This window comes from Ochotona princeps, chromosome 2 (assembly GCF_030435755.1).
Source record: "Ochotona princeps isolate mOchPri1 chromosome 2, mOchPri1.hap1, whole genome shotgun sequence".
Lineage (NCBI taxonomy): Eukaryota > Metazoa > Chordata > Mammalia > Lagomorpha > Ochotonidae > Ochotona > Ochotona princeps.
In genome coordinates, this window is record NC_080833.1 from 26,875,683 (window position 1) to 26,891,103 (window position 15,421).

The window sequence follows — 15,421 nt, forward strand, 5'->3', positions numbered from 1 at the left end:
CGGGGCCCGGCACAGTCCATCACCCCGATCAGCTGGTGGTTGCAATTGCTGGGTTGGTTCTGTTTTCAGTCCCGAGTTGTGCTGGAACCAATGGGTGTTGCAGTCCAGTCTGGTTCTGCCCAGCACATACTCGGCCCTTTCATCAACCAGTGGGGGCTACAGCCCAGTCGGGGCGACCCACAATAACCCCACCAGGCCCGCCCCTCACCCTGGCCTGCCAGTATGTATAGCAGACTAGCACAGTCTGTCCCACATCCCATTTGGCTCCCGTACCTGTCAATGGGCATTAAAGCTTAGTTCCCTCCAACCAACTCAACTATCCAGCCCTCACGGATATTGCTCAGTGCCTCTCTGTCTAGCTACCCCAGCCCCCGTCCTAGTTTTCATGCCCTCCCCCCAAGAGGGGGGAACCCCACCACTTCCCTCCTGGGTCTCTCTCAGTCCCGGTTTATGCACTCTTTGGGTGATTCTGTGGTTTGACTTGACAGAATTAGCCCCCAGTGCCAGCTTCTGCCAGCTGTCTGCGGCTAAGCCCAAACAACCTTCACCTACTCCAATTTATGCTTGTACTGGCAGGAATAATCAGCCCAGCCTGGCTTTTCCCTGATCTAGTCCACATGTGGCACTCAGTTGTTGCAGCCCTGGCCAGTCTGGTCTGTCCCCATCCCAGCCCACGCTATCCAGTGGGAGTAGCTGTCCGGAGAGGGGACCAGCCCCTCAATCTCCCCGCTGGCTCTGCCCTCTCCCTTCCTGGTTCTCATGTGTGTTGGTTGGGTGCTGCAGTCAGTCTCACCCTGGCATTCCATATTGTGCACTGGTTTTTGTCGCGACCAAACCTGGCCCGACCCACACTCTGTTCTGGTGTTCGGGTTTGCCAGTGGATGACATGAACTGATTCAGCCTGGTCTGCCTCTGACCCATGCCAAATGTATGCCAGTGGGAAACTTTCCATGGCCTATTCTGGGCTGTTTCCTATCGTACTTCTTGCGCTTATTTTGTGCATACCAGGGGGTCCATGAGCCAACCCTTCTCAGTTCACCTTCTGTCCTAGCAGGAACAGTGGCTTTTCTTGGCTGGCTTTCACCCCAAAGAATAAATTTATTTTCAAATATTGATCTTAAATCTAGCAACATTACTGAACTATTAACTAACTCTGTAATTTGTCCGTAGATGTAACGTCTATGGACAATCATTTTGTGCATAGAAATAATTTTGTTTCTCCCCTTCCAACCTTTTTTCACCTTTTATTTTTCTGAAATTGCTCTGCTAGTGAGGGCTTGATATTAAGTTAAATTTATCTGAGTTTTGGTAAATAACTTTAATGAAATAAAGAAACTTTCTTTCCTATCCTGATACACTAACAGTATTTGTTAAAAGTCTTACCCACTTTCCGGTAGCCCTTGAACCTTTTTACCCTAATCAACTATGTAAAGATTGTCAAAAAAAGTAATTTAAAAAATGAAAAAAAAAAAAGAGTACTTGTGGGCCCAACATGGTAACTTAGCAGCTAAAGTCCTCACCTTGCACACACCGGGATCCCATATGGATGCTGGTTTGTGTCCCGGCAGCCCCTCTTTCCATCCAGCCCCCTGCCTGTGGCCTGGGAAAGCAGACAAGGACGACCCAAAGCTTTGGGACCCTGCACCCACATGGGAGATCCAGAAGAAGCTCCTGGCTCCTGACTTCAGTTTGGCTCAGCTCCAGTATTGCAGCCACTTGGGGGGTGAATCAACAGACAGAAGAGATTCCTCTCTATCTCCCCTCCTCTCTGTGTATCTGACTTTCCAATAAAAATAAAAAATAAATCTTAAAAAAAATATTTGCCACAGTACTGAATTTTAGCAAATGCTTTTTTGGGAGCTGTTATCAATGGAAATGATGGTATGCTTATTTCCTTTATTAGTTAATATAATTTATTAGTAGATTTCTAAAACATTAAACACTACTTATTCATAATAATTAGTTAAATTGTGAAAGGCAACAAAGCAATAACATAAAAATTTGTTACATATTAAGGTTCAGCCAGTGAGAAGAGAGATAGACTTTTGGATATTAAAATTCACTCTTAATTTAAAACTATAGTCAATGATTTCTTAACTTTATAAGAGCTTTCACTATTGTATTTGGTTTTCAGTTGCTTGCCTTCCTGTAACAGTGATGGTAAAACAGTAAAATGATTGGAAGTACAATAGGATTAACAGAGGAAAAAAGAATTTTAAGCAGAACAAATAGTTCTCATCTGTTCATTTAGTGATTACATCTCAGCAATATGTGAAACGTTTGTTGTGAATGTTAACACTCCAATGAGAATTTACTTGTAAGATTACAAAAAAAAAAGAAAAAAAAATATTATGGGAAAAGTGGGCTCAGCACGGAGCCTAGTGGCTGAGGTCCTCGCCTTGCATGTGCCATGATCCTGTATGGGTGCCAGTTCCTGTCCTGCACCCCGATGAGAGACCCAGAAGAAGCTCCTGGCTTTTGATCAGATCAGCGCTGCCTCTTGTGGCTACTTGGAGAGTGAACCAGTGAACCCAAGATCTTTCTGTCTGTCCTCTGTGTAGATCTGTCTTTCCAGTAAATAAATAAATAAATATTTTTTTTTAAAGATTTATTCATTTTTATTGCAAAGTCAGATATACAGAGAGGAGGAGAGACAGAGAGGAAGATCTTCTGTCCAATGATTCACTCCCCAAGTGAGCCGCAACAGCTGGAGCTGAGCCAGTCTGAAGTCAGGAGCTTCTTCCAGGTCTCCCATGCGGGTGCAGGGTCCCAAAGCTTTGGGCCATCCTCGACTGCTTTCTCAGCAGGAAGCTGGATGGAAAGTGGGCCTGCCGGGGCTCAAACCATAAATAAATATGTTGCTCATATTTATTTTCCTATATATTTACTTCTAAAAAGTTAACCCAAATAAGTAATAATGAATAATTTTTTAATTTATCATCAGAGCTCACCTAAAAAAAGTTGTTTACACATGTATCTGTAAGTACATATTTTTTATTTTACTTTTGTTTTCCATTATACAGATATCTATCTATATATTTTTTTTAAAGATTATTATTTTTATTGGAAAGGCGGATATACAGAGAGGAGGAGAGACAGGAAGATCTTCCGTCCGATGGTTCACTCCCCAAGTGAGTGCAACGGCTGGAGCCGAAGCCAGGAGCCAGGAACTTCCTCCAGGTCTTCCACACAGGTACAGGGTCCCAAGACTTTGGGCCATCCTCCACTGCTTTCCCAGGCCACAGGCAGGGAGCTGGATGGGAAGCAGTGCTGCCGGGATACGAACTGCGCCCATATGAGATTCCGGCGCATTCAAGGTGAGGGCTTTAACCACTATGCTATCATGCCGGACCCTATTACAGATATATTTTTTAACATTTGTTTTATTTTTTTTTAAAGATTTATTCATTTTTTATTACAAAGTCAGATATACACAGAGGAGGAGAGACAGAGAGGAAGATCTTCCGTCCGATGTTTCACTCCCCAAGTGAGCCGCAACGGGCGGGTGCTGCGCCAAACCAAAGCCGGGAACCTGGAACCTCCTCCGGGTCTCCCACGCGGGTGCAGGGTCCCAATGCATTGGGCCGTCCTCAACTGCATTCCCAGGCCACAAGCAGGGAGTTGGATGGGAAGTGGAGCTGCCGGGATTAGAACCGGCGCCCATATGGGATCCTGGGGCTTTCAAGGCGAGGATTTTAGCCGCTAGGCCACCGTACCGGGCCCTGTTTTATTTTTTATTGGAAAGCAGATTTACAGAGAAAAGGAAAGACAGAGAGGAAGATCTTCCATCTGCTGATTTACTCACTGAATGGCTGTAACACCCAGAGCCTAGCTCTAATCTGAAGCCAGGAGCCAGGACCTTCTTCTGGGTATCCCTCATGGGTACAGGGTCCCAAAGCTTTAGGCCGTCCTCAGCTGCTTTTCTAGGCCACAAAGCAGGGATCTGGATGGAAAGTGGGGCAATCAGGAAATGAACTGGTGCCCATATGGAATTCTGGCACATGCAAAGTGAAGGTTTAGTGACTATTCTATTTGAAGGTCAGAGTTACAGAGAGAGGGATAGGTAGAGAGATCTGTCAGCTACTTAGCCCCTAAGTGGCTGCAATGGCTTCATCCTGGTCTCACATGGTACAGGGTCCCCGCCTTTGGGCCATGTGGAATTTTTTTCCCAGGTCTTCAGTAGGGACCTGGATTGGAAATGGTACAGCTGGAACTTAAACTGGCACCTACAAGGCATGTTAGTGTCATAGTGATAGCTTTACTAATCTAGACCACAGTAACCTCACCACTCAAATGAATTCTGAGATTAACTACTGAAAACATTCTAGTGAATGTCCTTGTTGATGTGGAGATATTTATGGTAGATATTTAATCCTAAACCAAATAGAGAAAGGGAGAAGAGCACTACATAAATAGTTCAGCACCCAGTAGGCATGTTTTTTTTAATTTTTTTTATATTTTATTGTATTGTTGTTGACAATCTTTACATAGTTAATTGCGGTTAAAAAAAAGGTTCAGGGGGTATAGGGAAGTGGGTAATACTATTATGTCCATATTGTTTCCATCATGTATCTGAGGTAAAGGGGCATATTGAGGGAGAAGCCCCACCCGGTTTCCCGCCCACCCCAAGTCCCGGATGTGGGGCATGCTCTGAGATATTTGCTCAAGTGGTTTTCATACTTCTCCAGTTATGAATCGTTGCCAGTTTCGCTCAGTGAGGTCGTCCACTGACTGATATGGTCCATCATGACGTCTCCGTTTGCCCAGTATTTCGCTGCCAACATATAGCTGAGATGAATGATTGACCTGTCCTGTCTTCTGTCTTTTCTTGGTTAGAGTTCTGAGTCCAGCAGTTCGATTGGGGAGATCGCCAAAGAAACTTTGAGGTATTCCCAGACCAGATTCTTGTATGTTCTAGCAAGCACAGGGCCCGGCACAGTCCATCACCCCGATCAGCTGGTGGTTGCAATTGCTGGGTTGGTTCTGTTTTCAGTCCCGAGTTGTACTGGAACCAATGGGTGTTGCAGTCCAGTCTGGTTCTGCCCAGCACATACTCGGCCCTTTCATCAACCAGTGGGGGCTACAGCCTAGTCGGGGCGACCCACAATAACCCCACCAGGCCCGCCCCTACCCTGGTTTGCCAGTATGTATAGCAGTAGACCAGTCTGTCCCCCAGCCCATTTGGCTCTTGTACTTGTCAGTGGGTATTAAAGCTTAGTTCCATCTAACCAACTCAACCATCCAGCCCTCACGGATGTTGCTCAGTGCCTCTCTGTCTAGCCACCCCAGCCCCCGTCCTAGTTTTCATGCTCTCCCGCGGGACTAGTGACCCAGGAAGGGAGAACCCACTTTTTCCCTCCCAGGTCTCTCTCAGTCCCAGTTTATGCACTCTTTAGGTGATTCTGTGATTTGACTTGACAGAATTAGCCCCCAGTGCCAGCTTCTGCCAGCTGATGCTGCGACCAAGCCCAAACATCCCTCACCCGCTCTAATTTATGCTTGCACCCACAGGAATAATCAGCCCAGCCTGGCTTTTCCCTGATCTAGTCCACGTGAGGCGCACAGGTGTTGCAGCCTTGCTTAGTCTTGTCTGTCCCCATCCCAGCCCATGCTCTCCTTCCGGTGGGAGTAGCTGTCTGGCGAGGGGACCAGCCCCTTAATCCCCCTGCCAGCTCTGTCCCTCTCTTCCTGGATCTCACGTGTGCTGGTTGGGTGCTGCATTCAAATCCAGTACAGGCAACCTCACCCTGGCATTTCATAATGTGTACTGGTTTTGTTGCAACCAAACCCGGCTCGACCCACACTCTGTTCTGGTGTTCGGATTTGCCAGTGGATGACATGAACTGATTCAGCCTGGTCTGCCTCTGACCCATGCCAAATGTGTGCCAGTGGGAAACTTTCCATGGCCTATTCTGGGCTGTTTCCTGTCATGCTTCTTGCGCTTACCTGCAGGGACTGTGTCCTGCCAGAGGAGTTGCCCAGGCTCCTCTATCAGAACCCCTCCCAATGCCAGATTTTGCGCATACCAGGGGGTCCTTGAGCCAACCCTACTCAGTTCACCTCCTGTCCTAGCAGGAACAGTGGCTTTTCCTGGCTTGCTTTCACCCCATTCTGGTTCTTGTTGTTGGATGTTTCAGCCCAGCTTTGGCTCGTCCATACCCACATACAGCTCACACATGGCTCAGTAGGGGGTTGAGACCCAGACTAGTCAGTCCCACATCTACCCTGGTCCTCCATGACACCAGTTGGTGTTGGGGTCTGAACTGGCCTGGTGCATCCAGTCCCAGCCCACACTAGTGCCTCGGGTGACTGCAACTGTTTCCTAGATAGAACGCAGCCCCCATTCCAGCCCACGCGCCCCTTGGTGGGAACCTCAACCCTGTTAGGGTGTCCAACTAGGGGAACTTGTATTTCTACAGGGTTGGGCCCACACAACCCCATAGAGTCTACCCCCAGACCAAGTTCTCTCGCATGCTGGATACAGTCTTGACCCTGCCAAATGTGACCACTCCACCAAACAGTTGGGTAATGGTACCCATCACTGCCAAAGAGGCCCCCATCCATAGTATTGGTGTGGGCTGGCGTGTGACGATCAGTGATGTTCTAGGCAAACAGGCCATTTCTGTATTCCGAATTGGGTTGGTGTATCTGACTAACCGTAATTGTCTCCTGGATACTTCCCTCCAAACCACCAGGTCTCAGTCCCCACGCATGCCTAAACCTTCCATGACCCTGTCACTGGGAATCACCCAAGACTGACTACTCACCTACACTAAAATTGGACTTAGTCATGGGTGTACCCAGGCAGCAAACATATCTTAAAAAAAACCCAGAGCAGGCCGCCGGGCGGCCAGCAGGCAAAGCCTGGCACCGCATGGTGTACTGTCCGCCCTGGGTGAGGCCGAGGACTCATTCATTGCCTTGCAGCAGTGTCTTTGGCGTGAGCCCCCAGCATTGGGTCCGACCCGGCAGGGGCACCCCCCACAGCCGCTACACTGTGAGGAGCGGCACTTGCCCCCAAACCCAAGGCCCAAACCCCTCCCAAACTCACCTAGCTGCAAGATATTAGCAGCTAGGCGGAGCTAGGAATTTTAACCCAGTTCCCAAGTTCCCTCATGGCGCACTTACCCTGAGGAAAGAGCTCTCTTGGGTCCTGGGTGAGGCCGAGGACTCGTTCACTGCCTTGTGGCAGTGTCTTTGGCGTGAGCCCCCAACATTGGGTCTGACCCAGCAGGGGCACCCCCCACAGCCGCCACACTGTGAGGAGCAGCACTTGCCCCCAAACCCAAGGCCCGAACCAATAGGCATGTTTTTGAGGGAAAAATATTACGATAGTAAAGTGAGAATAAAAATTGTTAAAGTAGATAAAAAGTTGAAAGTAGATTAATTGCTTTTATTTGGAGTTGCACCAATTTTTTGGCTCCTAAGACCAACAAATAACTACCATCCTTTAAAAGCTAAGAAATCCATAATATTACATATGGTGGCAGGAATTAGCAGTTCTTGCATACTTTCTCAGTAGATAAGGAGCTATTAACCTCTATTGCTAGATTCACAATCTAGTATTTTGTTTAAACTATATCTACAGTACATAATGCCGAGAATGATTTTAGGGTTGATTGATAGAAGGAACTAGGATTAGAGGAACTAGGTGGAATCATATTAGGGAGTGTTCATGTGTAAAGGATGGGGTTATGTTATTGATGTGATATGTAAGTTTTCCTTGTTGGGTGGTGGAGAGTATGCAAAGAGTATAAAGGGCGGTGATTAATATATTAGTTCCTGCTAAGATAATTGTAAAGTTAGATCAAGAGAATGATGAGATAATTATAAATAGTTCTCCAGTTAGGTTAATTGAGGAGGGTAGAGCTAAGTTTGCCAGGCTTGCTAGTAGTCATCATGTGGCTATAAGGGAGAGAATGGTTTGTAGTCCTCAGGCTAGAATTATTGTTTGGCTGTGAATATGTTCGTAGTTAGTGTTGGCTAGACAGAATAATATAGATGAAGTTAGACCATGGGCGGTTATTAGAGCTGTGGCCCCTATAAAGCTTCATGGGGTTTGGATTAGGATTGCAACGATTACAAGCGCTATATGGCTGACGGATGAATATGCGATTAGAGACTTCAAGTCTGTCTGTAGTAAGCAGATAGAGCTTGTTATGATCACCCCTCATAGTGATAAGAGGAGAAAGGAGTAGGCTATGTACTCTGTTACAGGGTTTAGGATAAGGGGTAAGCATGTTATCCCATATCCGCCTAGCTTTAGTAGGACTGCTGCTAGGACTATGGAGCCTGCAATGGGGGCTTTTACGTGGGCTTTGGGGAGTCACAGGTGTAGTCCACATAGGGGTATTTTTACTAGGAATGCTATCATGCAGGCCAGCCATAGGAGGGAGTTAGATCATGAGGAGTTGGTCAGGGGCGGGCTAATATTTGATTAATTAGAAAATTTAGTGTTCCTGTGGTATTATGAATATAAAGTAGAGCTACTAGGAGGGAGAGGGATCCCACTAAGGTATAAAATAAAAAATAGGCTCGTGTGTTTAGTCATTCCGTTTGATTACCCCAGCAAGTAATAAGTGTAGGAATAAGGGTGGCTTCAAATAAAACATAGAATAAAATCAGTTCAGTGACTGAGAATGTTATAATTAGGAAGATTTGTAATAGGACTAGTATTGAGATAGTTTTTTTTTCGTGGTAGGCTTTCTTTGGAGAGATGGTTTTGGCTGGTTTAAGCTATGATAACACATAGCTTATTATCTATTTTAGACTTCATTCTATTTTCCCGGTTTTTTTTTTTTTAAGGTTTATTTTTATTGCAAAGTCAGATATAAAGAGAGAAGAGACAGAGAAAAGATCCTCCACCTGATGATTCACTCCCCAAGTGACCTCATCGGCCAGTACTGAGCCAATTCGAAGCCAGGAACTAGGAACTTCCTCCAGGTCTCCCACATGGGTGCATGGTCCCAAGACTTTGGGCCGTTCTTGACTGCATTCCCAGGCCACAGGCAGGGAGCTGGATGGCAAGTGGAGCAGCCAGGATTACAACTGGCGCCTACATGGGATCTTGACACGCTCAAGGCAAGAACTTTATCTGCTAGGCCACTGCCCCCGGCCCTCCCAAAGACTTTTTTAACCTGGAGTAGTTATCAGTATTTGTTTAAGAAATGAGTGATGATGATCTACTAACCAATAGTGAAAATTTCTTAAACCTTCAAAATCCAGGTTTAAGAAATGCTGATTGACAGAAAACCACCAACTGTTGCTTTAGCATTGAGAACAAATTCCCTAGTATTGCCACCGGTAACTTGTATTAACACCAACATCCGGTGCCATTGTTTTCTCAATTACAAGGCAAGAAAAACTCATTGGAATAGATGAACAGTGTGAACTTGCATAGAAATCTTATTTAGCCTAACCCTTTCATCTGGGATGATTCAGTTACTCCTTATGAAAGAAAAACTGTAACAGTTGTAATATTTGGCCTTTTTAATGCTTTAGAGATCAAATTGAAACTTTCTGTTCTTCAGTTAAGATATATATGTCTATAATTGATATGTTAATAATTAATATGCTTCCTTCTACAATTTTATGTACCTGTGTACATAGATGTGTGTGTAGAAATGTATATAAGGATTCATTTTAACTCTGGTTACTCAAGTGTCATGGAACCTAAAATGAAGCTTTTGAATCTTTTAGGGAGACTCTAATTTGTATTATTTGTGTTTTTCTACTTAGTTTCTGCCACTGCCTTCTACAAAGCACAACCTGTGATTCAGTTCATGTGTGAAGTTCTTGACATTCATAATATTGATGAGCAACCAAGACCTCTGACTGATTCTCATCGGGTAAAATTCACCAAAGAGATAAAAGGTGAATTAATTAGCATTTAGAACAACTTACCCATAAATTACATGCATATTATATCCTTTTTTTGAAAAGTTTTTGTAATTTATGTTTGTAACATTACTTGTAGAAATTTAATTGTAACAAATTCATTGCTGTCAAAAAAATTCATTTTGATCACATATTGGATAGTGTTTGAATGAAAGATATACCAAATAATGGAATTAATATTGTCACTAGCTAATTTTTTGTTATGCATTGAAAATGTGCCTATGATACTATTAAAAAAGGAAGCTTATTTTATAAAAATATCGTTAGTTCAGAACTAGAATTGTTCTTTGAACGTATTCTGGCAAAGTGACTTCCTTGTTTTTCTGAAATGATAGATTAATTTTATTCCTTTTAAAATTTATGCAAATAGGGTAGTATGCTTAATGTGCATTTAAATTACGTGTGTTATAGATTTGATCATTGATACTCTAAACTTAATAGCTAAGATTGATCAGTGGTGCTGCATCACATGTACATTGAACTCACGTAAATTTGATTTCCCAAAATGAAAAAATTTTAATCGTATTCTAAAACCTACATTTTATATACTCTTTATATTATATTTAGATACGCATGTATGGCTTTATATTCAAACCGATATAAGTTGTACTTTATCTGCAATTTTGACAGGATTTTTAAATAATTTTTGATGATTTTTTAGAACCCGTAGTGATGATTTAGACATGAAGGGAAATAAGATGTTCTCTAATCAGGATGAATAGTCTAAATCCTCTTTAAGTATTAGTTCTTAAATATCTAGAAATAATTATGCTGTTTTTATTTTAAGAAATGACCTATTTGTTGCAGAAAATGTCCAGCTTGTGGTTTGAATGAAGCATTCAGGCATGTTCCCTGAACATCCTTCAATTCTCCAAATCAATTAGAGTAACACGATGGTTCAGTAATCAGTTCATTTTTTGTCATTCAATAACCAAGAGAAAGTCATTGTAATAAAAAACCTTAAAAGGAAAATTTTTCCTTCTTACAAATAAGCATCCATTTATCTCAGATTATTTAATTGCCCAAATAAGAAGCTATTAAATGTAACTGTTTGCAATCATAATCATTGTCTGTTCATAATCTGTGTTAACTGCACAGTTGATGTTGTCAGGAGGGTAGCACATTATCTCCCATTAGGGTATGATTATCTAAATGCTGTGGTACCCAGTAGAGTTGCTGCCTAGTTACCAACTCTGCCTTCATGAAGTCACCTAGTTATTTCGCAGTAACTATGCGATCAACTCATATCACCACTGTGTCACAGAGAGCACGAGATGTACCAAACCAGGGTTCAACTGCCTCCCAAAGAGCACGGACTCGAGCTTAGCTTCAGCTGCTCAGGGGCCCAAAGAAATGACTGAAAAATCACTAGAAAGCATGTTAAAGTTGATGTTATAGTGAAGGTAAAGCCAAGTTTTTAGGTTAAATATTTATTAAAACCAAATTTTTTGGTTGGATGGAGGGCTTTGGGAGGGACTTGGGCAGAGAGTTTTAAAGTTCCAGCTTTTTCCTAGTCCCTGGATTTCATTCTAATTCTTAAACTCCTATAATACTAAATTTGGTATGAAAATATTTGAATTGTATCTGAGTAGTAGATAATTTTCTTCTCCATTCAGAGTCCACAGGGCCTTTTTTTCTTGAACATACATCATGTATTCCTACCTCAGCAACTCAAGAGCATCAGAATTTTGAATTCTGTCCTGTATATCTGGGTTTAAATTTTAGCTGGCATGAGAAATTTGATGATAACTATTACATAGAAAGTTTGTCTATAATGAATAGGTTTTTAAAAATATCTCCAAATCCCAGTTGAACTTCTCCCTAATCATTTGCTAATAACTTTATGATTTTTTGTTTTTGTTTTTGCTCAGTAATTCGTAGTAATTAACAACAGAAACAGAAGGGTTAAAGTACTACAGTATTAAAAAGTGCCAATTTATTTTTTTGTAAAAGCATATTTAGTAGACTTGTAGAAGAGTACTAGTTTTTTTTTTTAATTAAGGGGAACAGTTGAAAACAAATTGCTAAGTGTTACAAATAGCAAAAAATATTTTAAATTTTTTCTATTGCATTTTCCCCCTAAACATAACATTATTATATCTTGCTTATTTTATTTTTTAAGGTTTATTTTATTTTTATTGCAAAGTCAGATATACAGAAAGGAAGAGAGACAGAGAGGAAGATCTCCCATCCAATGATTCACTCCCCAAGCAGCCGCAACAGCCGGTACTGCACTGATCCGAAGCCAGGAGCCCAGAGCCTCTTCCAGGTCTCCCACACAGGTGCAGGGTCCTAAAGCTTTGGGCCATCCTCGGCTGCTTTCCCAGGCCACAAGCAAAGAGCTGAGTGAGACATGGGGCTGCTGGGATTAGAACTGGCACCCATATGGAATCCCAGTGTGCACAAGGCGAGGACTTTAGCTGCTAGGCTACTGTGCAGGCCTGTTATTTCATATTATTAGTATTTTCTGTTTTTAAAGCCTCCCCATGGATTTTCTATTATCCCGTGTAGAATAAAGCCATAATTATTTAATTGATCTTAAATTTTAATTTTATAAAGGTTGTTACAATAAAAAACTGCTTCTTACTGATTAAATTAAGAATACGTCTCAAGAAAAGTCCATATCCTGTGGTAGAGGCACAGTATGTCCATTTAATGGCTAGCTTGGGCAAATAGAAGAAAATGCTACTTACTAGTTAGTAATTAGATAAACTAGTCTATTCACTAGCAGGATTTCTCAAACTTAGCACTATTGACATAGTGGACTGGATAGTTCTTTGTTGGTGTAGAGGGTAGTACTGTTCTTGAATTGTAGGATATGCACTAGATATTAGTAGCATCACCCCTTCCCCCAGTTGTTATAACTTAAAATGTATGCAGATATCACCAGATGTACCCTAAAGGCCAAAATTTTTCCATTCAGAACCACTGCACAGTAGGAAACATAAAAAAGAACTTGGGCCCAGCGTGATAGTATAGTGCTTAAAGTCCTCACCTTGAATGAGCTGGGATCCCATATGGGCGCCGATGAGTATCCCGGTGGCCCACTTCCCATCCAGCTCCCTGCATGTGGCCTGGGAAAGCAGTTGAGGATGGCCCAAAGCCTTGGGACCCTGCACCTGTGTGTGAGACCTGGAAGAGCTGGAAGAGCTCCTGGCTTCGGATTGGCTTAGTTCCGGCCGTTGCGGTCACTTAGGGAGTGAATCAGCAGACAGAAGATCTTCCTCTCTGTCTCTCCTCTGTATATCCGCCTTTCCAATAAAAATAAATAAATCTTTTTAGAAAAGAACTAATGCAAACCCTAATAACTATAAATATTATCAGAGAACTTAACGTGGCCTCCATTTATCTGTCATTCTTTGGAATCTAGATCAAACTTCAAAAATGGAGGTGCTTCTCTATGACCAGTAGTCTTTGTATGCCTGATTGCTAAATTGTCTCTATTTGATTTTTAAATAGTATAATAAAAGAGCTGTCACTGTATTATACTTCAGCAAAACTGTCATTCACTTTTGTTAAAGTGCCTGGCTCCAAAACTGTCCTTGTGTACACAAGTGTGGTAGCCACTGGTCTTGTGTAACTATTTCAACTTTTATTAGAAATTTCAGTTTCTCAAATGCATAAGCCACTCTTCATGTGCTCATTAACACGTTACTAGTAATTGTCTGTTAGCACGGATGTGGAACATTCATCATCTCAAAACTAATTGTGTTTTATAGCGCTTCTTAAGCAAATTCATTCACAAGAATGACAGCAGATAGTTGAAAGCCCATTTCTTCACTTTCTCTGTAGAGCAAAGCTCGGATCCTCAAGTGGCTAGTCTGTAGATGGACCACAGGACTCCTTAGGAACACCTAAAATCATCTCTAAGCTGTGTCTCTGCACATAGTTTACGTCTCTGAGAGTTTATTGCTTGCATCGGATTCTCAAAAGGGTTAGTGACTGTAAGAAGAAAGGGATCACCTGCCTTAAGAATTATTTTGGTTATATTTGATTTCCAATAGTCAATATTGTAAAAGAATTGTACCATTATATTACACTTTAAAAAAGATAAAGGAGGTGCTGTTGTTTCTTTCTTCCTGCATTGTAAAACTTTGAAGGGATTTCTCCTTGAACTTTAGGAAATTCTGATCTTCATTCACTATGTGATGCCTAGGCTATTAAAATATCACATACTCTGAAGGTTATAAAATGCCTGGAGTATTATTGCAATTCCTCCTTTATTTCCTTTTCCTTGGATAAATACCTGACTTTATTTTGTTATAAGCAATTTTTTAAAACTAATGGATAATTTTGTTTCTTGATATATGAGCTTTGAAAATATAATGATTCTATTTTTAATTAAAGGAGCTTGATAGAGTAGAGGATAAGCGTGAAGTCTAATTATGATTACAGCTGTTCATTTCACATTGCCTGTATCACAGATTTTCTCTATCAGAATTAAATTTTTATAGCAATGAACAGACTTTGTTAGTATAAATATTTTACATGTGACAATTCTGTAACTCCTGCTTATTTATTGGGTACAGGTCTGAAGGTTGAAGTGACTCATTGTGGAACAATGAGACGGAAATACCGTGTTTGTAATGTAACAAGAAGGCCTGCCAGTCACCAAACGTAAGAAAAGCTGGTATTTGTCAGAGCAGGGACAATGGGAAGCACCTTGCTGTAAGTGGGTGGGGAATTTTGCTGGCTCATGAGTGGGTAAGAGTTAATGTTCACTTTGTTTTTTCAGCTTTCCTTTACAGTTAGAAAATGGCCAAACTGTGGAAAGAACAGTAGCGCAGTACTTCAGAGAGAAATATACTCTGCAGCTGAAATACCCACACCTTCCCTGTCTGCAAGTGGGGCAGGAACAGAAGCATACCTACCTGCCCCTGGAAGTAATGCCTTTATGCTGCTTGTTAAGATCTTCTCCCTCACTCTTCTTTTAGGGTTTTCCGTGGTCTATAATCTACCTCATATTCTCACATTTATTTCGGAATACAAACTATTCTGAAAATTTATTTAAATTTTTCTGCGGTGAATAGATATGGAAAAAAGTTCATTCATACTGTAATGTAATCACTGTTAGCATTTATCCTTACTATTTTTATCGTGTGTACCATTTTTCCTCTTTATAATCATCTTATATAGAATTTTGTTGACCTCTCTTACCTAACATGATATTGAAAAGCAGTTTAATGAAGTAAATTTGAAGTTTTTATTTCACGTACAATTGGCATTGAACAAGAGCTCAAAATAGATTTTTATATTTAGTGTAATACTTTTTTCCTCTTGTAGGTCTGTAATATTGTGGCAGGGCAACGATGTATCAAAAAGCTAACAGACAATCAGACTTCCACTATGATTAAGGCAACAGCAAGATCTGCACCAGATAGACAGGAGGAAATTAGCCGATTGGTTAGTATTCAACTCTAGAAATGAGAATTTAAAACATGTTACATGTAGAGGGATGACATTTAACTAGTGGTTCAGTCCTGCCGTGGTCCCCTATCAGAATACCTGGATATGATCCTTGACT

At 41.9% G+C, this 15,421-nt stretch overlaps 1 protein-coding gene across 3 annotated transcripts in view; it reads left to right on the forward strand.

Moving 5' to 3' along the window:
* The window catches only part of AGO3 (argonaute RISC catalytic component 3), a 126,973-nt gene that overhangs the window by 74,645 nt on the left and 36,907 nt on the right, over window positions 1-15,421 (forward strand). For all 3 annotated transcript variants that reach the window (XM_004591586.3, XM_058678830.1, XM_058678838.1), the window contains 4 exons: window positions 9,739-9,873; window positions 14,427-14,514; window positions 14,633-14,780; window positions 15,181-15,300. In XM_004591586.3, coding sequence (XP_004591643.1) covers window positions 9,739-9,873; window positions 14,427-14,514; window positions 14,633-14,780; window positions 15,181-15,300 — 491 coding nt within the window. The remainder of the gene's footprint in view (window positions 1-9,738; window positions 9,874-14,426; window positions 14,515-14,632; window positions 14,781-15,180; window positions 15,301-15,421) is intronic.